Below are 23,782 nucleotides of genomic sequence, written 5' to 3'. Positions count from 1 at the left end.
ACAGTAAGGAAGCTCAGCTACTGACTCATAACTTGTGACACTGTAGTAACCTGACTGTTTGAGCTTCCTGTGTTCAAGAAACACGAACACTTTCCCCGTCTATACCGATGGTTCTCTCTTCCCCACTCAGATTCCACATTCTGCTTTGGAAAACACAGTATGTTCAATGTTGGAGTATCACTTCTTAGTCTCCAAAGCTGTATGATAGTGGGGTAGCTTTAACTGGGCTCTGTTGTGTGGAAACACATAAAAACTGGTCTATAGGGATGTAATTTGCATTACAAGAAAACAGGGCAATTTTTCTGGTCCAAATAGGCAACATTCAGGGTCAGACTGACAAAACATTAGGTGTGATGATTTAACGAAAAGGTAACAGATACTTTGTTACACTCAAAAGGAAAAAAATCTGCAACTTTGGCAAATATTTCAGAGCAACACAAGCTACATAGAACATTCTAGGTGACAATTTTAGAATACAGCAGCTTCCTTAAAATAAAAAACAATTGTACACATATCCAGATAGTTCTTATAGCATTTATCTGCATTATCGCTCCAAAACAACGACGGAAAAACATCTGCACTCACATGTAGTGCTTCCACTTCTTTCCCAATACCATACCTGTAGAGCAATTAGGTGCTTAAGCAGTTCAATTTTATCTTGATCTTCAGGACGTTCTTGAAGATACTTCTCTGTGAAAAAGGCCTGAAAGCAAGGAGAGATGATACAGTTTCACAGCTTTCACAGTTCACTCCCAGTGAAAGATCCCTGTACTTTAAAAGCAATTCATTGCCATTATTCCTCATTAAAACCAAATTTTGTCCCTCACCTTTGTGTCAGGGAGATAGCAAAGAACTATGGTTATTTGTTGAGAATAGGGAACACAAGAGACTTTTATGTTTAAAATAAAAAGTATTATTTTTTTCAGTGAAACAGAGATATGTAAAACAAGTAACTTCACTGGAAGGGTTTTCTCCAATTCCAATGCCCTTCTCATAAAACAGTCTGGATCTGAATAACTAATAATTACTTGTCGCTCAAATGCGAGTAGCAGACCCAGTCTCTTGAGTTCTCACTTCAAAAAGCCTCTTTCATTTTTAGCACTGAGTGACCTACAGTACACAACGACATGCAAACAACCTCAGCTGCGGAAAGGTGAACGGGGCATCTCCTGCCTGCAATTTCCTCTATGATTTAAGCCCTTAAGTACAACATTTTCACATGGGGCTTGTTACGAAGACTCAGTAGAAATAAAGACTGTGTTGAGATTTTGACTCACAGTTTGATTCAACAAAGCACCTTTAGTCTACGCTTCTTATGTGTTTACCTTTAATTAACAGAATCTGGTATCGGTTTAAAGTTGAACAAACAAAACTACACTTTCCTGGACTGAAGCCTTAAAATTGTGCCAATTCACATTATGTGCTACAGGTATTGCGTCGAAACGTATCACAATTCCTTGTCAGAAGAATTTAATTTTTCTTTTTCCTAGATAAAAATCCCTAATAATTTTTCATTTGGTTTTAAAACGCGTCTCTGATCTATTTCAGCCTCTGCATATATTTCTTAGTTCTGCGTTCCATTAACTGGACTGTATGTACAAGTGTTTATAGGCCTAGTGGTATGATTCTGAAAAAGGCCGATGTCAAGAGGAGGTTAGCCTGTGAAAGGACTGCCGGGTAGGTCCCAGCAGATTTTTCTTGCAAGTGTTTAATTATTGCAAGAAGAAAGCCCACGTTAAAAACGCAGACTTTGGCTTTTGGCTACAATGAAACAATTAAAACTCAAGATTTTAGCCGCCCACAAAAGCCAAATGTTCAATCTTCAGTTGAAATAGGAAAATATGAACCAGAAATGAGTATTTCCAGATGTGGTTACAGATACTTTGTGTTTCCTAGTTTTAACTGCTTTCCCACTTTCGTAATTCTAAACTTTGTGTCAACCTTAATTCATAAAATGGGAGGATTTAAGGCCAAATTCAGTCCTGGCAAAGTATGCAACTCCTCTGGAATCAGCAGAGTTAGACCCCAGATAAATCAGACCCTCTCCCATTTAACTTTTGCACTTCATTTCATATGACTGGAACACATCTGAGAAGAATTAAATGTGTTTTAACACCATCCATTCAGTATATGGAAATAAGCAATATATTTTGTGCTGGGAATACCAACATTAGATGCTGGGAATAAACAGCTTAAGTTAAACATCACAAAAAAAGGAAGAACGTACACCATTCAACTGAAGTCAACTGAATAAACCTGGGTAGGAAATACTGCTTTTTTCCTGTAATACATGCTCTTACTGCAAGACTCCAAAGACAAATTATTTGCTGGAAAGAGAAATCCTCATTTGCCTTACCATTTGATATTAATAGAATGGAGAAATGCTAGCTCATTTGCTTTTCTTTGTTACTTCCACCGTTCATTGGGCTGACCAAGCACCTCAATGCCCCCACGAGGTAGGATCATGTTATTATCACCACTGTAAATGAGGCCCAAAAGAGACGGATCATTCATCTCTGTGGCAACACACAGCACTAAAACTAAACACTAAAGATCTGGGGGTTTTCCACCTTGCAGTCTAATGGAAATCTCTTTTCTCCTCTTTTTTGAGCTCTGAACAGGCAGATACAGCTACAGAACGCACTATGTCTGAGTAACAGCTGAAAATTGAACTTGAATCTCCCATGTTTCAAGCCAGATCTTCCAACATTGCAGAGGTCAACAGACTGAGGCAGAGATAAATGTGAAAAAGACCTTTTCATAGTTGGTATATCCCCCCATGACCGCGGGGTCCACAATCCCATTCAGGAGCATAGAGAGAGGATGTACAGGAAGACTCCGGTCCCAGACATGCTGCTGGACAATGTTGCTGATTTTCTCATTGGTTAGCTCCATCGTTTCTATGGCGTTCTCCAAGGGGCTGACCTCTTCCTGACAGAAAGAAGAAACAGAATAAACCTTCATTCACCTCCATGGAATATGAAGTTAAGTAATGCCTCGTATATGAATGGCAACCCAATAGTTTCCAGCAGAGGATTTTGGATCCCCTGGGCTAACTAGCTTGCAATCTGGAGATGAATGCAAGAATGATTCTACAACTTAACCTGAAGGAACAACAGTTTAGGACTTGGCTGGGGAGTATGTTACAGAAATAACCACTCTCCCAAGCATTATATAGTCGATGTAGAACTTTGCGGCCTTGGGTAGAGCTGTCTGCAAAATGGCATAAAAAGACAAGCACATCAAAAAAGATACACATTTGCTTTTATCTGAAGCAGAAGTTATTGGTGTGCCATATCCAGGAGTGGAAGGACTAGTGGCCCTAACTGTCACAAGACTCTTTACTTCATGAAAGGCTACGGGGGGGGGGGATGAGACTCAGCCCATATGCAGAACTCACCGTTGTAACCTGTTTGACTTCAAACCACTTGAGGATGCCTGGAAAAGAATATGCTGTCGTGTAGGTTGTCCTTTCTATCCACATATTCTAGTTAGAGAAGGAAAAAAATTCCAGGATGTAAGGAAAATATCAGTCTTGCAATTCAATTCTCTTCCACGGTAGAGCATGGAACCAGGCTTCCAGCACTACCTGGCAGAACTTACACAATGATTTTCACCTTCACTAACTGGGATGGAAGCCAGTGTTTTTGGCAAGAAATAACCACCTCTATTTAAATGGTACCAACATCTCCAGCAGCAGGCTGTTACCCTCCATGGGGACCACTATCAGCAGGACTGAGATCATGGTGTACATAGCCAGAGCTCTACGCAACAGGCCCAACCACTACCTGTGAGCAACAGCAGGCCTCACAGGCAGCAAGGAAACATGCTGTTACCCTACACCCACGGCTCACTCTCCACTGCAAATCTTAAAAATTGGCCTGAAGTTGAACTGATCCTTCATGGTTAGAGGCTGGCCTCCTTAAGGACAGCCAGAACATTCATCATCTACAAGGCACACAGCTGCACTCTGTAGGAAGCTGCGTTAGACAGCACAATATTTATAGATTCTCGATCGAGGATTCTGAATGTTACAACTTCAGCTACAGAGCCCCTTGACATTCTTACACTGGCTTTATGGAAAGATTGCAATGCGAAGCGCAGCCCTTTGTTTCTCCTACATTTTAACAGCAAAACTCCATTGCTACAGGTGGAGGGAAAAAAAAATTGTGAAAGCGTTGTTCAAAATGCCACCAACAAAATAAATAAATGCACAGAACAGTTTTCTCATAGCACAGACACCCAAGGCAGTTGGCATCAAAAGCAAAAGGACTCACAGAAAACTCGTTGTCTGGATCTTTTTCTCCTTTCCTGACTGGTCGGGAGTGTGTGAACTGCTGCACCTCGTTTGCTCTGTAGTAGCTAGAAAGAAGCAGAGTAAATGATGAGCCTACTCACCTCCCATCCTCCTTACACAAATGTTCTTCTGTTTCCTCCCAAGAACAATCAAATTTAAACGGGCCTGTGAAACATTTACACAAGATACAAAGGCACTCCATCTTGTGCCTAGGCTAGTTGAGAAAAACACAGAGGTAATATTGAGGGAAAAGGAAAAGAAATTACTTTAAGATCTGTTCAGGAACAGGTTTATCTTTATAATTAGGTGGCAGGTTCATCACAGGCTTCACAATAAAGCACTGCACATCTGAGAAGCTATAGTTAAGGATGAAAAACTATGAATCCTTTTGATAAAATAGGAGAGGGAGAGAAATACCCTTCCTGTTTTCATCAAATGTCAGACTTCTCAACAATTCCCTGCGCTCTTGTCAAATTCGAAGAAAAATACTTACTAGTTCATCAACAATCACAGGCATTATATTGCTTCTTGTAGTTTGTATGCTACTCATGAACTAAAAGCCCAAAAAGATAAGGGCTGTACAAACACTTCCAACTATTGAAATTCCCTGGTGAAATACCTGGGAAGCCTGGGTGCTACTGATTTCTACTTTGGGGACAGGAAAACAATATTCTGTACTAGGTTCTGTAATGGATGTGCCTGTCTCTTCTCTCTGCCCCACCACCCCACGGTTATTTGTCAGATTCCTCCAGCACAGTGAAGCTGTCCCTCCCTCCCACTTCTTAGATCGATAAAGCTAAGTGAAGAAAGTAGGCTGGTTTTAATCAGTGAATATCTACTTCACCTTCAGCTTTAGCACCTGTGAACTAAGATAGAAATGAAAAAAAAACTTAGTAATAGTATCCCCAAGCACAACAGCTTACAATGTTATTCCTTCTCCAGAGTTCTGTTTTAAGGACTGTATTGAGGGCTTTACAGAAGTATGGAAAAGGAAAGCATAAACAATTTGACCCACATTAAGAGATTATTTTTGTGAATCACCTACCAATTGCACTCGAAATGGCAGTGATTTACTGGAGGGTAGGGTAGCCCCATACATCCTTTATTTCACTGAGGGTAGTTCCAAACAGTATTTTGAAAGCAAAGGCAAGGTCATTCTGCCTGCACTGAAGAGCCAGCTGGATGCCAGCCAAATCTGAACCCAAAACCACATCGCCACGTTAGATCAAGCACTGAGCCCAAGCTAATATATTCTTTCTCTCAGGAGAGCTTATTAGCTTGGGCTCCGTGCCATGCTAAGCACGCTATACAGCTTCCAGTTCAGAACTGGTGGAAGATGGAGCCTCTTTACGTGTGTAGGCATTCCCTGAGACTGTGCACGGCTCACCTGGTATCTCCAGTACACTGTTATGAAACAACCAAAGGGTGAACAAGGCATTTTATTATAAAAGAGCAAGGAAACAGACTGTAAGCAAAAGTAAAAAAGAGCCTGAGACAAAGGAGATTAAAAAAGCATGAAATTAAAACAAACTACAGGACCAACCCTGCCTAACACAACAGTGATTTGGGCACTCAAACTTCTCATCTTTTCAGAAGGTGTTTGCAAGAGTCCGAGAAGAACCTGTACCAAATCCAAGCTATGCAGCTGCTCCCCTTTATAATGGGGCTATGCCAAAGACCCGGAACCAAACACCCCCAAACTTTTGGAAGAGTTCAGATCTGGATCCAAATTTTGCAGTTCAGGTTCATCTTGAGCCAAAAACATTAGAACAAACACAAACAGATGCAAAGGAAGTAGCTGAAACAAAGCAGCAATAGAAGAGGCATTTTTTGATACCAAGTTTGGTCTTGAATGGATTTTAATTTCCTATGTGGATTTAGCGCTTGGCAGGCTTATTGCAAGGGAAGCATCTGGTATCACTGCTTGAGTTGTGCCTTTGTACACAGACTTTTAAGGCCAAAATGGACCATCAGATTCTCTAGTCTGGCCTGAACAACATTGGCTTGTATAACATAGGCTAGAAGCCCAGTAACTTGGTTTCTACTGATGTACATCTTCCAGGAGCACACCTGCTATCGACTGGAAGTCACAAACAAGAATCTGAAGCATCTTCACTAGGTTGCACTTGGTCATGCTCACAATTAAGGGAAAGAGGATCTTAAACCTAGTGGTGTGCTGTGATGCAGAGTTTGGAGTTTCACCAGCATGAAGGAAGAATACATTTTTTTTTTTTTTTTTTTTAAAAAGGGCTGTTCACCCAACAACCTTCATCAACATCACCGCTTCACACTTCTTACAAAGTAACTTCTAGGGGGAAAAAAAAACCCCAACCACCAGCCACTTCATAAATGCTGGTTAACTGCATGCAGGAAGAGCATACTTCCACTCTCTGTGCATCCCACTTTCACTGCCTGTATTTTACCTCTTTCACCTAGAAATATCCAACTGGATCACAGCTATACTACAGCAGCCAGCACCACCTGCTTGAGAAGAAGGCACAAGAAATCCTGACCTGCAACCTGTTAAGGTTTCATCTTAACAGCAACTAGTTTGACAATATCAAGCTGTCTCTCTTTTTCAATGTGTTTAAGTTCACTACTGCAGTTCTGGATAGTCTTATTTTTATGCCCAGTGCCTGCCTTCGAAGTCCCCCTGGAGCAAATTTCCCTGCTTACTATTTTTGTTTAACAATTCCGTTATTCTAGGAAAGAGGCAGATCTTGAATGTGCCAAAAAGTATTAAAACCAAAAGATACACTGTTTAGGAGAAGACTTGATCTCTTCTCCTGGAGGGGCAGTGCTGGTCATCTTCTCAGCACTAGGAAACTGGGTCAACAGCTTCAGGTTGAAGTCCTCCCTTCGTTCATACTCTTTGCCACGGTAGATAAAAATTTTATTCTGTGGGTAGCAGAAGAAAAAAGAGAATTAACACTACACAAATCAATGAGAAAGAGCTTTCCAAACATACACAGAGTAGTCTCAGAGATCCAGTTTGTAGGAAGGGCTGTCTCCTAGCTTAACAGACAATCAGAACACATGAGAGAAGAAACAGAGGCTGGAGTGAGAACACAGCAACTCTCAAGAGCAAGGCCCTGCAATGGCAACCACATATTTGTGTAGAAAATTCATTGTTCCACATACAAGTGTTACTGAACAGGTTCATGCTTTCTAGCACTCTAAGAACTCACACATTCAACACATAAAATCTCAGTCAGGGGACCGATTTTAAGAGAACATGTGTGCCAAAAAGTTCTTTAATGTGGGGAACTGCATGCTCCTTGCCAGACCACTTCTGGTGTGAGTTAACTGAGGGATCTCCCTGTGCACAAAGACACAAGTTTTACCTCTGTTCCATTCCTGACCCTCTTCAGCTAACATTAACACAACGGCCAGCTATGGCAGTTTTGCACTACAGACTTAAGAGCAGACCATGGCCAACTATTTTTCCGAACTGGCCACCAGGCAGTGGTGGTTTCTAGAAGGGATGGATTCAAAAAACATGACCTGGAGGTGAAAGCCTTCTATGCCATCCACTTACACAGTTCCAAGTTAACATTTTCATTTTTTATTAAGCTTGGCTTCCATTTAAGGCCGGCAACTTCAAACAACTCCAGTCTGAAAATGTAAATGTTCCTTAATTTTAAGTAATAGTCAGGAATATTTTCTAGTATGCTGCACCCTGGCCATCTGACTCACCCTGGCTAGATTCTTGTATTACAGCTAGCATAGATTAGCAATGTTTAGCAGCAATCTCAAACAGGAAGCACCTTTGCATTTTAATTCTGCGTGGGACAGACTCTCACTAATGTACTTGAGCACTGAAATGATCCACATCCTGAAAATTAGGTTGATTCAGGCTGAAAAGCAATGGGATAAATTCTTTACAAGCTAAACATTTTCTAATGGCAACAATCATATTTCTGAGGAAGTGTATAGGGCAGAAATACAAAAGGCAGATTCTGTTTAAGCCCATATAAGAACACACCAATCATCTAACAAACCCTATTGCAATACACTAACTTTATCAAAGCTGGTAACACAAAAAAATCTGGTCTCTTTACTTGTCTCTTTTTTATACACTGAAATGCTTTGAAACACTTAAGGGATTTAGATCTCTCAGTGTCATTCAAAGGAAAAAGAGTTTGGCATATGAATCTTCTTGGAAGCTCTGCAGAAGTTGTGACTTTTAGGGTACCCACCACTCCAGAGGTTGAGCACTGAAGAATTCTTACCCGGAGGAAAGAGGGGAAACCCTGACCATAGTATCCAACAGCAAAGTACTCTGGTTGTGGTCTCATTGCCTTCATAATATTCTCATAAAAAGTAGCTCGTTTTTTCTGAAAAAGAAAGTCACCAGCATTTTCACTTTGGCGTATTCAAGGATACTGCCAGACTGTAGCTCACATTCCCAGTGACAATTCCTGATCTATTAGTTCTCCCCTACAGAATACTTTTTACAATTTTTTTTTGATACTGTATCTCATACTTATCCATTTACTTGGTTAAATATTTGGTTTGTCTGGGCCAGAATCAACTTCATTTCCTGGTCTGCAAACATGAGAACAATGCCATGTTTTTTAGGATTCCAGGAGGATACTTGAAATCCTTAACTATTGCAACACAAATTAAAAATAAATATGTTCTGAAACTGAGTAGACACAAATGGTGACAAATGTCAGAGAACTGGCAGAAATAAAACTGGGCAGATGATTCTCATATGCAAGAACATAAAGACCATCTGGTTACATCTTTAACCACTAAAAAACATAATTCAGAACCAAGATGATTCTATATTTCTGTTTTCATACACAGTAGTTTTACCACAGAAATAACAAGGTGATGAGATTTATGGAGCCTGAAAGTACACCATGCAAATGTTACCTTATTTGATTAACACCAAGAATGCTAAACATCTGCTCATGATATTGTCAGGCTAATTACAAGGTCAAAATCACACACTTTAAAAAAAATTACGAAAACATTCTTCTTATACTAAGCTTTACAAAACCATGGGGATTATATTGGCTTGTTTGTCTTTAACATAAAATGTATTTGGGCTTCTCCTGCTCAACAATATTAATTTAAGCAGTCAGCAGCCTGCTGAAAATGGAGGAAAAAAAATCTTACCAGGAGATTACCGAGTCCCTCATAATCAAAGACCTTGTTTTCATACATGTCAGCCAACTCTTTGCTTAGTTGAATGGCTTTTTCCCACATCTCCATGGAGGATGAAGGGAGGCAGGTGGGGGAAGAAGAGCACAAGCAAAATAAAAGACTCTGTTAAAAGCATTCATTACCACAGATAGGTAAACAAAAAATTCAGCTGATTTTAATTCAGGCTGTACTTTAATGCACTGCCAACTTTCCCTTCGACTCCACGCTGCATGTTTTTTGCAATAGTTGTTACAGTCACACAGCTCTTTTGATTTGTAGATCTGAAAGGGATTTACAAAGCAAGGTTTCTGTTGTTACTCCTGATAGGGAAAAACTGAGGCACAAAGAGGTGGAAGGACATGTCTAAACAGCAAACGAGAGAAGCCCAGGTGGTCTCCTCCTACACTAATACTTCATTCCCTGCATCGGGCTCCCTTGGGTTTGTCTCATTTAGAACCATCTACCCAACATGCAAGTAACACAAGTTCAGTACCAGCCAGACAAGCCGTGCCCACTGTAATGCCAAAAACCTGACAAAAGCCATTACCCACAAAAAGAAAGGAAAACAGAGTTTTCTCGTCTACCCAGTATCTTGAACAGGTTTAATTTTTCAGATGCTCTTTAACAAGGAAACTGAAGAATTAAAACGTGACCAGGACAACATGCCCTGCTCGTGCCAGTATTGTGATCCCTATTAAAAAGCCAGGCCTAAGCATCAAAGGCCTGTTAGGGAATCACACCTGCTTTTACCCTTGAAACCAACTTCAGCCAGCTACGGTCACCAAGCCAAGTATTCAGCAGTGAGCTGTAAGAACACTGCAGAGAGACTCACTTTGCCCCTGTCAAAGAAGGAGATAATTTCTTGGTAGAGTTTTTCCTTGAGTTCCTGTTGTGAGTAGACGTAGTAGCTGTCCCTCTGCAGGAGGTGAGGGACACATGGCTTCTCGGACCACTGGTACAGAGAAAAAAAGGCAAAGTTGAAAGAACAGGAACATTTTCAGAGTAACAAATCCTTACAGTGGCCAGCCTCACCTTCTGCAGGGACGCATTCAGGACAAATCCATCGTCAGTGCAAAGGGAGAGCAAGGCAGTTTTGCAGTGATATAAGGAACATACACACAAACACTGCATCTCAGCAATAACTCTAGAATAACAAGTAGCCAGTAAGCAGTAACTTCTTAAACCACTCCAGCCGGCTGCTCAGGAAAACATCTGATTATGCTCTCCCGCTACACACGTAAATAGCCAGAAAGCTTCAGTTCCATGCAAATTTGTTTCTACATTAAAAGTTCATTTTAAATCAGTTTAAGAATTCATCTGAACTTCTACAATTTTTTTTAGTCATTTAAAAAATCACTTTAAAATGTTACTACAAGTTTAATTATATCTGTAAAACTGGTGTGATTTTGGCTTAAGGTCTTATGTAGAGACACTAACGGAATGCATATGCTTTATTAATCTGTGGAAGACATGAAGAGACTGACAGATCCCAATTAAGATGGCTTAGGCTAATGCATTTTACACTGTTCACACAGAAGTGGGAAAAAACTGCACTATGATCCCAAACATGGACATTTTCTCCCAGCTCACTACAGCACTCTGTTTCACCAAGAGTAGATAACAAATTGATGCTAATAACATTTTTGCTTTCATCCATTTAGCTGCTGTGCAATTTGCAAAATTGTGAAGCTTCTTAATGACCACCAGAACCTAGGTAATGCAAAGTCACATTAAAAAAAGAAAAAACAAAGGTGAATTGTTTATTCTGAGCTGTTTACACTTCATTTAAAACCCATACCCTGACAGTGGAAACTAAAATTGGCTTTAGTGTGATACCTGGAGCAGCTCTGCGTGGAGGAGGAGAGTGTATGCTGCCTCCGTGAAGTTCTCACAGTCTGTGTGCAGGTCCCGGAGTTTATACAGATACCTAAATAAACAAAAAGCAATTGTTACTTGATGTGAATGACTCCTGTATCAGTTTACAGAACACCAAGAGAAATAAAGGCTTCTCTACAGGTTTATGGAGGGAAACAGCCTACCTGATATAAATGTCCTCTCGTTTCTTTTCCTTATAAAAATTCTGCCAAGAATAGAAAAAAGTCAAACTTTTACAATGTAAAGCACCATGGATTTGCATAATCATCTCTAGACAAGCATCAGTTTTAGATATTTCAAAGACCTTTGCTGTCATTTTTGCCTACTCAGGTGCATATATCCCTGCAACCAACCCTTTAACGTAAAGTGGGGCTACTATCACCTCTGGAAAAGGGGTAAGTCAAAGTGAGAAGGTGACTTGTCCAAAGTTATACAGGCTCTTTGGAGTGGAACAGGGACTTAAGCCCACATTTCCCAAACTATCAGCTAGCCATCCTTCCTGTCTGTATTTCAGGGCTTCAGATTATCACGTAGACAAGGACCAGCCATGTGACTTGATTCTGAACTGTACATCTTTCTACATTTTATAGCTGTCAATAGCTGGTGACCTGATTTGTGCCCATCATTACCCAGAAATGGCATAAGAATTACTTAAAACCCTACCAAATACAACAACAACAAAAAAAATCCTTCAGAATCCACAACAGCCAGGTCACTAAAGAAGCACCCAGATCCAAATCCAGCCTTCCCCATACCAGCACATTGACAGTGCAGCTCATGCGGTTCTCCTTGCTTTCATCGTGCATGATGGTCCTGTAGTCCAGCAAGTTCTCTAGCAGGCTGCTGACCAGCAAAGCAAACATTTCTCCAGAAGATGACAGATATTTATGCTTCCGACAGTGCTCCAGGAGGCTGCAGAGGTACCCAGAGAGATAGAAGGGAACACTCAGGTATGTTCTGAGAGGTGGTAAGCAGAACTTCAGTGAAAGTTACCCAAAGAGCCACTCAGCAACGGAGTCAAACACGTTTCCCGAACAGAGACTCTCAGACAGATACCCAGGTCAGGCAGGTCAAAGCATGTCTTGTTGGTCAAAAACCTGGGTTCTACTCTTGGTGCTAAAAAAAGGCTCTGATTTTGCTTTAACTCTGAGCCTGCTGTTCCACTTACAACCCCCTTGCCAGTTTGACACCTGCCTCTGGGCTTTCATCTCCAAGTGCAGGGTAGTTGTGCAAGTTGCTGCTCCAGAGTAAAAGCATCATTTTAAGACAATCAGTCTCAGAATACCTCTATAGCATTAAGATCACTGTCAACTGCACTGTCTCCCTGTTCATCAGAGTAATGAATTAGGGTTTCTTTGCATTAGAAAAATAGCCAACTAAGCTGTAAAAAAAAAAAAGTTCTTTATAAAACTTACAGTTTCTCCAGCAAAATCTTGTACTGTTCATCCCCTCGGCCACCCTCCACTTCCTGGTCCAGCTTGGTTATCAACTCATTTTCAAACTGAAAAGGCAAAAAACCACAATCAAATAGACAGCAACTCTCATGAGTGTGGTCTGAAGATCAGTAATGCTTGTGGCTGGTGTTTCTGAACTGCCCTGCCATCAGACACTGGTTTTATAAGCCAAGCTAGAGGATGCTTTCATTGTTGGAGCAGAATAAAAATGGTTAAGAAGCCAAAATGACAAGACTGTAGCGAGGAAATACAAGTCCTCCGTCTCTCATCCTACAGCCACTGGAGAGTCATGCTCTGGGGTAACTCCTCGCCTTCTCCCCCATCCATCAGCAGCTCAGTTTTGCTAGGATGGAGAAGCAATCTAGCAGCCAGCTTATGGAATGGTCATTCACTCACCCTAAAGAAATCAAACTACTACCAGCAGTTAAGGGCAAGTCACAACTCTCTGGCCATCATAAACACTTGTGTCTACTAATTAAAGCTACTTCTCATGATGCAAGAACCAAGCCCTGTGTGACTGTCTAGCCATGAAGATATGCCCTGTTATGTGCAAGCAGGTCAAGTACACAGTCTCAGTTATAACTGCAGCTAGTATATAAATGCCACTGGAATGGAAAATCCATGCCACACACATCCTGCTTCCTCCTACCGATTCCAAAAACCCCTGAGACCTTGGGGCCAACCACACCAAAGACTGATGACCCCAAGGGAAGAAAGATCCTCTATGCACACTGAAGCTGGGGCCTAAGCTGGTGTGAGGATGGTGCTTAGGGAGACGCACGTCACATCTGACAACAGTCTGAAATGCCAAGGTGGCTGCCTTTTGGATGGATGGCTCCGACCCATCTCCAGGGAGAAGACTGTCTACAGCATAACTACAGTGTCCCCTGCCTGCCAGTTGAGATGTTAATGTCTGATATCCCCAGAGGAAAGATGCAAGAATAAGTCCTTAGAAACTGCAGTGAAACTTAACCTCAGGGCAAAAGCAAAGCTCCTCTTTTTCCTTCCTTACTTTCTGGTGCTTTCTCAGTAGCAATAAAAGGTAACTTCTGGAGAAATTAGCACAGGGTTGGAACTCAGGGATCCAGGTCCTGCTCCCTGCTCTGTCCTTTTACTTGTGTAGCCTCAAGCAAAGCATGTCTGTCCTTTGTATGACTGTTCTCCTTTCCATAAGGGTGGTATCAGTATTCACAAACGTGTTGTCAGATTGGTAGTTAATGAGGGACTAGTCAGTATGTAAGCAACTACATAGTCCTGACACCTGACTGTGCAGCAATTTTCTTCTACAGTAACTTACATTTACAGCCAAAGATCTGCCTTGGGGGAATTTATATTGTTATTATAAATACAAATAGACATTACTTTTTAGAGTACTCTCTTAGAGTCTCCAAATTGTTTCACAATTAAGACATGGACATTCACACATCTACAAATGCAGAAAGGTATAAAAACAGAGGAATTCATTACCTATCAAAGTCATGCAAAGGTACAGTCAGGGACAGAACTGAAGAGTCCTGACTCCTACACACCACTTGACAATAACTCCCCGGTGTTTGGCACAATGCTTGTGTGTGGGGTTTTTTGTTTGTTTGTTTTGTTTTTGTTAAAATGTTCTCTTCTTCTTGCCCAATGCATACTGTGGAACATCTGTACTGAAGATACCAGGCTCCCTTACCATATGGAAGTTTCTGTTCCCACTGAAGTTAAACTCGCACTGCATCATATCAAAGAAGATGGGAATGGTAGCTTTGCGTAGCTCAGGCTCTGGGACCAGGGTTACCTCCAGGATTGGGCCTACCATTGCTGGAATGAATTTTATTTTGTGGCGACCTGCAAGAAAGTCAAAGTCAGATACATCCTAATGGCAGGATTTGGATATCCAAATGTCTAAGCACATTATTCACATAAAGCAAAGACCATAAAACACAGATATTCTGCTTAGAATGCACATTTTATGTGGCTAATAGCTACTTAAGGTAGAATTAACATGTTACAGCTCCAAAATTCAGGAATAGTCCAAGGAAATAATTGAGCTGAATTGCATGCAATATGGCAAATCACAAAGGCTCTCTGAAAAATTCTACTCTCGTCCTTCACATGGCAGAACATCCTTTATACGAAATCTAAGAAATTATCTCAGCAGCTGACATGAGAAAAGATTAGCTTTTGCAAACTATTCACAAAAAAAGAGATTTTGTGCACTGAAACAGCTGAACCTTGTGTGTTTCCCCACATTAAACATGAGCAGCTTTTATAAAGAAATAAAGGATTTGAAACCCAGCTTGAGAGCTTGAATAAAGATGATTCTTGAGCTGGAACTCACCCAGGTTATACCACATATCCCTTATTTTGAAGCCAATTTCTTTCCTCATGTCCCCATACCTAGAAAAAAAGTATTTAAGAAAGAAAAAGATGAAAAAGGCCTACACATTGAAAACTACCTTTGCAAAGTTGCTGAGGAAATCTGATGGCAAACCCACAAAATCTATTACCCCCTCCTTAAAAAACACCCCACCACACACAAACCTGAATATGCTGGGCATATGTATCAAGGGGTCTCACAGACAATTTTCCTTACTAAGGGTCTACCAGGACGTTCCTCGATATTACATACTTTTGGTAGATGTTCACCTCATGTTTTTTCTTCTCTACCCTGCCCAGCACTAATCCTCAATGCACAGAGAATGGACACATGCCATTATGACAGAAGACTGCAGACTCCCTGAGAGCAGAATAAAGCTGCAGCCCTGCTGCTTCATGCAATCCTACCCAGAATTTTGTTGTATTTGGTGTTTTTCCCTAAAGCTTTAACTGCTGACATCGAGAGAATGCAAAAATATTTAATTATAAGGCTTCTTAAAACTGTCATTATTGCAGAAAAAAAGATAGCAACCATTAACTATGTAAGTCCTAACAAAATTCTATGACAAGATCTACAAAGATATTTAGGTCCTTGATACCAGCTAAATGCAGAAATAAAAGCTGCTCAGTGTCTTTGTGAATTTGGCCAAGTTAAAATTACTTGGCCATAATATTAAAAATTACTACTTTTGGGTTCCGAATGCCTCAGAAGTTCTCTCGCTTTCAAAACAGAAAAAGCAAGGAGAGGGGACTAAGGAGTCTCAGGGCTTTTAAGATCCTTGCTTACCTTCCTTATGTAACGGCTGAGGAATCGCGTAAGGTATTGCTTTCAGAACTATGGCAAGTCTTCTATTACAAACTTTACAGTGGAAAGAATCTTTTGGCAAGGTGCTTAAATTCAGCTCAAACAACTCAGGATCTGTCTGACCAGACTTAGACATCCACAGTGCAAAGACCTGACATCTGTCCTCATCTCCTCCCTTTATCATCATCATCCATTAATCAAGCACTTCCATGGCATGCTTCCTCTCATTCTAAGAGTGTACAGGGTATGTCTGGAACAGTACAAATGAAGCTTCTTAAAAGCAGAAAGGCCTGGAAACCTTTTAAATGTAAACTCACTTCTTGATAATTTTGTTGCGTTTGGCTTGTGAGAAGGTCTCCAGCTGGAGGGACTCATGAGTGAGAAAGGCCACTGCCAAATGGAAATAGTTATTCCAGAGCTGTGGAAGAGAAACAAGTCTAAAATAGGAGAAGACAAAGGAAAAGCACCAACCAGCACAACAGAGCTCCAGAGCCCCAAATGCTGCAGTGTCCCAGGTCAGCGTTAATGAGGAAGCGTACCAACAGTGAGCTGGGAGATGAGTCTGTGTTCTCAGCTGCAGCAGGCAAGCCAGAAGCATACAGCAACTTAAAATTTCTCACTCTTTTTAGCTTGTGCTTTCCAACTAAATGAAACAACAGTGGGTACACCCATACAGTATTTTGTTCTTAGCTAGTCAAGCTACAAATCAGCTATAGTCAGCACGCTGCTCAACTTGACCTTGTAAAGCCTGCAGCCGTTGTATTCGCTTGCAACTTACTGCTGTACTAACCACAGTTCTGTAATTCAGAACTGCTTTGCATTCTGCTGCTTTTCCATAAAAGACTATGGACATTTCCCACAGGGATCCTCCATATCAGCAAATTTATTAACAGTGGGATTTGTTTGTTCTTCCTGCCTTTCAGGACTGGGGTCCGTAAGAAAATCCAGAAGAAATGAAACTATTACCTGGAGCTCAAAATTTGTTTCATCCAGAAAGAAACGGTTGAGTACAGAGGTAAATTGGTTCACTGCCCGGAGGAAAACCCTGGAAGAAATAAAAACATCAGATAAAAGATGGCTCTTGAAAAAATAACATTGCAGTTCTGGGTTTACGAGTCCTACACGTAAGCTCAGAAGACAAGAACAGATGCTCCCAAACAAGACAGGTATTCCTCTAGAATGCTACTTCACCTCTTTCCCAGTAGAGAGACATCCAGGGAAGTTATTCTTCTGTTTCTGAACAAAAGAAACCTTGACCAGAGGTGGATGAAAAACCAAACATTTTTGGGTCATCCAATCTCCCTGGCAGTGCAGCCCCATTCTGGATAGTAGCTTCCCTTAAGTTTAGCCTGTCCTCGCCACTGAAGCATTCAGGAACCCTCCACTTTCATGTCCTTCTCCACGCTGCTCCCCTACGACACAGCAGAGCTACACTGCCTCCATTTTGAAGATGACTTGCATGACCGTGCCATGCAAACAGGAGTCACACACATGTTGTTTCTTCATTCTGTTGCCCAGTTCTGCTGATACCACCCGTGGGAATGTTAAACTCACAGGCGTACAGGCCCCGCTGGGTGGTGGATGGCAGGTTTAGGCCATGCTTTGCTACCCAGCACAGCCAAAGCCGTTCCAGCAGTACAGGCTGAGGAGAGACTGACTCACACAAGGCCAAACAAAGTCCACAGCAGAGGACACAAGTGAATCTGGGTAGTTCTAGTTTACAGGAGAGCACACTAAACCCTAGACCACACTTATGTCCAACTCTAGCTTTACATTTGCCATGTGATTCCCCCAGAATTGAAACCAAAAAGGCTTTTCTGATTTATGCTGCACTCTCCAGCAGATAAGTGACTGGATGACAGACTGCATGGTTGTGGTTGTGTGCTTTGGGCAGGAGAAGAAAGATTTCCAGTTCCATCAACAGAAACATGCACGCACTACCATTTACTGAAATCTAATTTAAATCACTCTGAAACTGTAAAAGAAAATAAGTCATGTAACTCCAGTGATTTGCAAGCCTGCTTGTGTGAGTCACCCTCCTTTCAGAATCAGAAAGGCTCCAAAGCAGTAGCAAGGACTTAAAATAGCAGCCATATACCTGCTCTGCATCATATTCATGACCATCCAGTCAGCGGCATAGACATTTTTTCCAATCAGATCCTTAAACATAATGAATGTTTCCATCAGGAAGTCCTGTTGGAAAAATAAAAACCACAGCCCATCAAGTTGAATACGCTAGTCTTATATTCACATGAAAATACAGGGAAATGCAAATGTTTGCAACTGCACTGATTAATGACTGCATTGATTAGCAATCAATACACTGTACCTCCTAAGAAGGATCTGCTATTGTGTGGGTATATTCTGATAACTGAATTATTTCTGACATCTCATCCATTCAATTACAGAAGGAGAAATAATTCCACAGAACATGTTGATCTGTTTAATTAAATCTATCTTTACTGTTTTGAATTAAGCTGCCTTGTAGGGAGTTCTGGTGCACAAGCTGGATTAAAAAGTAAACCCGATATTCCAAGGACTTGTTTCCAAATGTCTAAATGGTGATGGTGTAACAGCCCTATGCAGGATCTTCTACAAAGATGGAAATTACAATGTATTTTCACTTCCCCAATTAGTTTAGTCTTTTCTGGTCCAGTTTAAGAAGGATAGTTAAAGAGAGGTAGTGAACATGGCGACAGACACATGGTTTAGAACATTATTGTAGAAAATACACTTTTTTTGCACAAACACTAACTGCTTTTTGCTTTTTGCACAAACTGCTCCAAACAAAGCTATGTCACACCTTAAGACTTGAACAAGGCAAGGTTGAATCGTAGAATAAGAAAAAAGGAAAAGGAAAAAGAAGAGAGATGAGCAAAGAAGGTAATATCAAGAATATTGATCTCTATATTGTGGTCTCTGCAGATATGAATGCTACCTATGAGCATTTAAATGGATTCTATTCTCTACAAAGACAGCACATTAGCATTCAAAAATGAGAGGGACACAAAGAAGGTCACATGAGAAATCACCACCTTGCAAAGATCACAGCAAAAAAAACCCCATTCTGTTGAGCTGAACAGCTTGCTCTAAAGAACTGGCAAGTGACATCGATGTAGAGAGAGAAATGGGCAGTTGGTGCTGCCTCAGTAAAAATCCTTTAGGCATTATTAAATCAGAGCTTGATGGAAAGGTTTGGACTTGACATGGGGCACCTTGAAGATATGAATTAACTTATAACGGTGTTAAACCAACCATGCAACGGTGCAATGCCAGGGCTGAAACTACCAAAGCAAATAAAAACCAACAATAAACAACAAAAATAAAAACAATTATTGCAGTAAAACAAAATGCAGTGTTCCACTGGTATTAACAGCTACTTCACCGCCACAAACATGGGCTTGCTTCTGTAGATTTAAGGATTTGTAAAAATTAGATTACAAATTGTAATCTTCAATCAGTATCTGTTTAAATGATAAGCAGGTAGTTTTAATGGTTACATAATTCACTCTCTTGATATGTCCTCATATAGAAGCTTTACGTGTACACACAGAAATACAGAAGAAATATTCTCCTATTTGAGTCAGAAGATGCAGAACTATATGATAAAACAAGACATCTTCAACTTGCAAGCTGAGCTTCAATGTGAAGTTTACATTTCAGGAAAGCTTTTAAGCACCTGTTTAACCTTATGTTGAACTTAAGTTACAATGGTCTCCTACTACCTCAACTGCTCTTCGGGAAAAAGAAGTTCTGAATTAAGGCCCACTCAACATAAAATTTGTTTCAATTCTGCCTTGAATTCACCTTTTTCTGAAATCCATTGGATCTGTCTTCCTAGCACCCTTCTTCCTCAGACACAGTATTTCTACGTAACCCTGCTGAAAAGCTTTTCACTCATTTACTTGATGAACAACTGGCAGCATTCCTGAATCTACCTGATTTTTTTTTAATTCCTTCACAAAAAATTATTTGGGTAATATAAAAAGCAATTCTAAAACTAGATGATGGGTGCTCTCTATAGACAATGCAGCCGATGGCCTTTTCGATGCAGACGTGACAGAAATGTGTGTGTCCTGTAGATGGCCACGTTGCTCAACAGATTGCAAGCAATTCCAACTGCACAGGGAAAGAGAGATCACCTTGCCATCCAAAATGAATTACCAACACCTTCTTGTGGGTTTTGATCTGGCTTTTACAGGAAGAACACAACTCCAGGCTCTTCTCCAGCCAGTACTTAAATAAGCAAATAAATAAGCAAAACAAGGAGTATGGGGACAAAAAAAAAGCCAGAACAGTTGCTGTGTCATGCTTCAGAGACTTGCATAAATACTGGCTTTGGTTCTGTCTTTTCCGGGTAGTTTGGAGAAAAATCAGGGCACAGCTGCTAATTCTAAGGGCCTCAGAAAAAAACTCCAAACATTATGTTTCACTTCGTTTCATACTGAAAATCTTTGGGGACATGAATTGTACACAGTTTTTAACATGGAAGGAACTATTTGCACTGCTGCCCACTAAAGTAAGACTAAAGCATTTAATTAAACTCTGGAGGAGAGTAAAGAATTAGATAGAGAGAAGAGGATCACAAAGAGAGAGTGAAAGCAAGAGAGGGGAAAATGCTTTTCCTTTTCATCTTCATTCACTCTTCTCCTCCCTGACTTTTTACTTGCACAGACTTAAACACGTTTTTACCCAATGCTACAAATGCTATTCTCAGGCTCTACCAAGTCAGCAACATCCACTGCGCGTACCCAGCAGGGGTGATGTGAATATATCCCCAGTGGCTGCGGCATTAGGTGCCTGTAAGTCATTGCTGATGAACGCAGTATAATCACTCCAAACTGAATACAGTAACTTGAAATGACCTTTCAGAAGCAAAGTGTAATTCTTTATGGACTGAGCTAATCCCCCAGCCAGGCTGACTTACAATAATGTCCTGCCTGGTTTTGAAAGTATTGATGTAATGGTTGTAATGGGAATCATCCATCTGCCTCAGGATGGCCGTCATGCAGGCCACAAAGATACCCTAGAATAGCAAAAACAAAACATATGATTATTTTCCTGTATTAAGCACTCTAAGGTCAAAGGGTGGCATATGCTTTCAGAGTTCTGCCTACTCAAATATCACTGATCACAATCCAGCTTATCTATGTCCTTACATCATTCTGTGCGACTGTTTAGTCCTCTACCCCAAACCAGTCAAGACTTCCTAAATTTCAGGTAGGAAGTCTTGGTTTAGCTGTCTTTCTCCCCAGGGATCACAGTTTGCAAGAAAAACACATCATCCAAACAATAGAATATATATATGTATAAAAACCACTCCATCATATCTTAAAGGTGTTTTTCAACCTAAATGATTATTTAATTTTAGTATTTACTATGGCCAACTGTAATTCTCAGGGCAAACATATTGGTAACAGCATTAATTTGACCTTAGATTTATCAAAAATAAGATACATCTATGTACGCCAAGCTCCTGATTTTTCCATCATTCTGTACGTGAGGGCAAATTAAAACATATCAACTTGCTTACACCTTCTAAGATGCCACTCAGTAGTCAGAAAGCCCCTTAGAGATGCCTCATCCTTCAGCATTTAATCTTGTTCAGCCAAGGTGGCAAAAGAGCATTTTTTTGGCAAAGACTCCTTGTGTATTAGAAACTGCACTGAAACCAAATTCTCTGTGCACAAAGGCCCAAAGGAACTAGAAATCACAGCCAACTGTGATTCCGTTCAAACTGCTGCTGGAGCAGGACAATTTGTATCCTAATACCTGGTCTCAGAAAACCACCAAAATCCATGTTTTAGTGGCACAGAAGCCCTGCGGGAAACGGAAAGATGATTTCATAAACCACTGCTACACACTGAAATCTCCCAGGAGAATAAATTCCACTATAACAAATGGTAAAGTAATAACCGAAGCAAGTAAAAGGCTCTCACAATGTGTGGAGACTGTCTGCTCATTCCAATCACTGTGCGGTTTATTCTCCTTAGCAGGCGTTCCATGATCAGCTTGATGTGGTCAGCAGTGGGACCCTGGGGATATCCAATAAGGAAAGTCTGAGACAATTCTTAATGTATACTGTTCTATAGAGTGCTCCCTGTGTGGGAGGACTGCCCTGACAGTGGTTAATTGTTATCAGAGGATACAAAAAAGGAGATTTAAACCCCATGAGCAATCGATTCAAATACTCTACGTATACATTTGGTGGATAACTAGCATAATTGATCTACAGCAGCTTCATTAGTTCATCCTGGCATAGCTAAACCAAAGCTGGTGCTTTGATTTGGCTTTGTTTTCCCCGAACAGCTCTTCAGTTCAAACTATTCTTTTCACAGCAACTTAGAATCAATTTCCATCACTAATGTGGCGAGTAACTGTATTCTCCTGCTGAATAATGATCGTTGTCCCTATGTCATAGCAGAGAAGATGAGAAACCAAACACTTTTATGACTTGCTCCAAATAATTCAACAAGCCACCAAAGTAGCTGGGAATAACATTTTGGTCTCTAGAAAGGAAAGCAATTGCTTTTTGTACTGTAGTGATAACCACTAATTCAACCTTTCATGGCTCCTTTTTAGACACAGCTACTTTATGTGCAAAGAGACTCAAAGAAGTCTACAGCAATGCAACACAATTTCTGTAAACGTCAGAACTTCGCAATTCTTTAAAGCACAAGATGAGAACATTTCTTTGCCATAACTTCTCAAAAGAAGAATTAACCTTAATTTGCACCCTTGACAGTTCATGCTCACCACATCTTTCCGATCCAGGACTTCAAGAACATTGCTAAGTAGCTGTGAGCAGGCCTCATGGTCAGGCTTGTTTGAATTGTCATCCAACTGGCCACTTAGCTGATCTATTAGCAGTGGCAGAAGAGCATCTCTGCATTCTAAAAAATGAAACAGAGCACCACATCTTGTTGGCCTCAGGAAGTTCTTCAGCGTTCAGTATACAGGGGTACCACATATTAGCTTTCTGCTCATAACTTTATCTTGGACACCAAAACATGCTTAAATCCGCTTGAGTTACCACTAACAGGCTAGACAGAGTCATAAATAACCTGTAATTATATGTATTGCATCAAACAGGGCACTCTCACCTTCTGCCTCCTTCCAAATCAACACACTGGATCAGGATCCTACAGTATTAGGCATTGTATAAAGACTGAACAGCAAAAACAGTTTCAGTTGTTCCACGGCAGGGAATATTTCTAAAGATGGATTTAATGGTAGACTACCACCGATGACTGACAGACATTGAACTTGAAAGACATTTTTGTTTTTAAGGGTGCGTGGCCCCAGGCAGAATCCAGAGATGTCAATTTGCTACTTACCAGACTGTTTAAACAGGTCACTCTCCACTATCTTGGTCATGCAGTTCAGCTTCTGTCGAACTAACTGGTTGTCGGGAATACTTTGGATAAACTTGCTGAACAGTTCACTAGTGTACAGACCATAAAGGAAGCAGATGATCAGCATTTCCACCCAACGTGATTCCGTCCTACACTTACACTGTCCTGGACCTGGGTGTTTTGTCACTGTGTGGCACCTGCAGGTGGTCTCCAGGCAAATTACTAGGGAGTCTTAACTTACTTTCAAGAAACTTAGCACAGGACTTATAGTAAAACAGAACAGTATTAAGAAACTTCAGGCTCAAACCTATTAAACTGAAGCTTGCAACCCAAGACACACTAGATACATCATAAAAGCTTATAAAAAGGCAATACTATCTGCCCTCCAGTGCCAGCGTAAGATAATCATACTTACTTTCATCCAAAATGAAAGCAGAATTTTGCAAAGCTTCAGCAGACCACTGCTGAGACTTGAAATACT

General features: G+C 40.7%; 1 protein-coding gene across 4 annotated transcripts in view; it reads right to left on the bottom strand.

Annotated features, from left to right (window-relative positions):
- The window catches only part of DOCK5 (dedicator of cytokinesis 5), an 86,218-nt gene that overhangs the window by 13,664 nt on the left and 48,772 nt on the right, over window positions 1–23,782 (bottom strand). For all 4 annotated transcript variants that reach the window (XR_012626598.1, XM_074852048.1, XM_074852050.1 and 1 more), the window contains 22 exons: window positions 23,284–23,390; window positions 22,703–22,839; window positions 21,886–21,981; window positions 20,874–20,972; window positions 18,045–18,139; window positions 16,913–16,991; window positions 16,264–16,364; window positions 15,104–15,162; window positions 14,456–14,610; window positions 12,742–12,827; window positions 12,082–12,238; window positions 11,491–11,531; window positions 11,288–11,378; window positions 10,284–10,403; window positions 9,425–9,514; window positions 8,530–8,634; window positions 7,054–7,195; window positions 4,564–4,645; window positions 4,278–4,362; window positions 3,401–3,487; window positions 2,755–2,931; window positions 620–703 (listed from right to left, as the gene is read on the bottom strand). Coding sequence is in view for 3 of the 4 variants with exons in the window: in XM_074852048.1 (XP_074708149.1) it covers window positions 620–703; window positions 2,755–2,931; window positions 3,401–3,487; window positions 4,278–4,362; window positions 4,564–4,645; window positions 7,054–7,195; window positions 8,530–8,634; window positions 9,425–9,514; window positions 10,284–10,403; window positions 11,288–11,378; window positions 11,491–11,531; window positions 12,082–12,238; window positions 12,742–12,827; window positions 14,456–14,610; window positions 15,104–15,162; window positions 16,264–16,364; window positions 16,913–16,991; window positions 18,045–18,139; window positions 20,874–20,972; window positions 21,886–21,981; window positions 22,703–22,839; window positions 23,284–23,390 (2,275 nt within the window). In the remaining variant the exon portion in view is untranslated. The remainder of the gene's footprint in view (window positions 1–619; window positions 704–2,754; window positions 2,932–3,400; window positions 3,488–4,277; window positions 4,363–4,563; window positions 4,646–7,053; window positions 7,196–8,529; window positions 8,635–9,424; window positions 9,515–10,283; window positions 10,404–11,287; window positions 11,379–11,490; window positions 11,532–12,081; window positions 12,239–12,741; window positions 12,828–14,455; window positions 14,611–15,103; window positions 15,163–16,263; window positions 16,365–16,912; window positions 16,992–18,044; window positions 18,140–20,873; window positions 20,973–21,885; window positions 21,982–22,702; window positions 22,840–23,283; window positions 23,391–23,782) is intronic.

Source organism: Strix uralensis, chromosome 28 (genome assembly GCF_047716275.1).
Source record: "Strix uralensis isolate ZFMK-TIS-50842 chromosome 28, bStrUra1, whole genome shotgun sequence".
In the NCBI taxonomy this organism is placed as follows: domain Eukaryota; kingdom Metazoa; phylum Chordata; class Aves; order Strigiformes; family Strigidae; genus Strix; species Strix uralensis.
The sequence above is the reverse complement of the archived record's forward strand: the minus strand, read 5'-3'. Positions and strand labels throughout refer to the sequence as shown.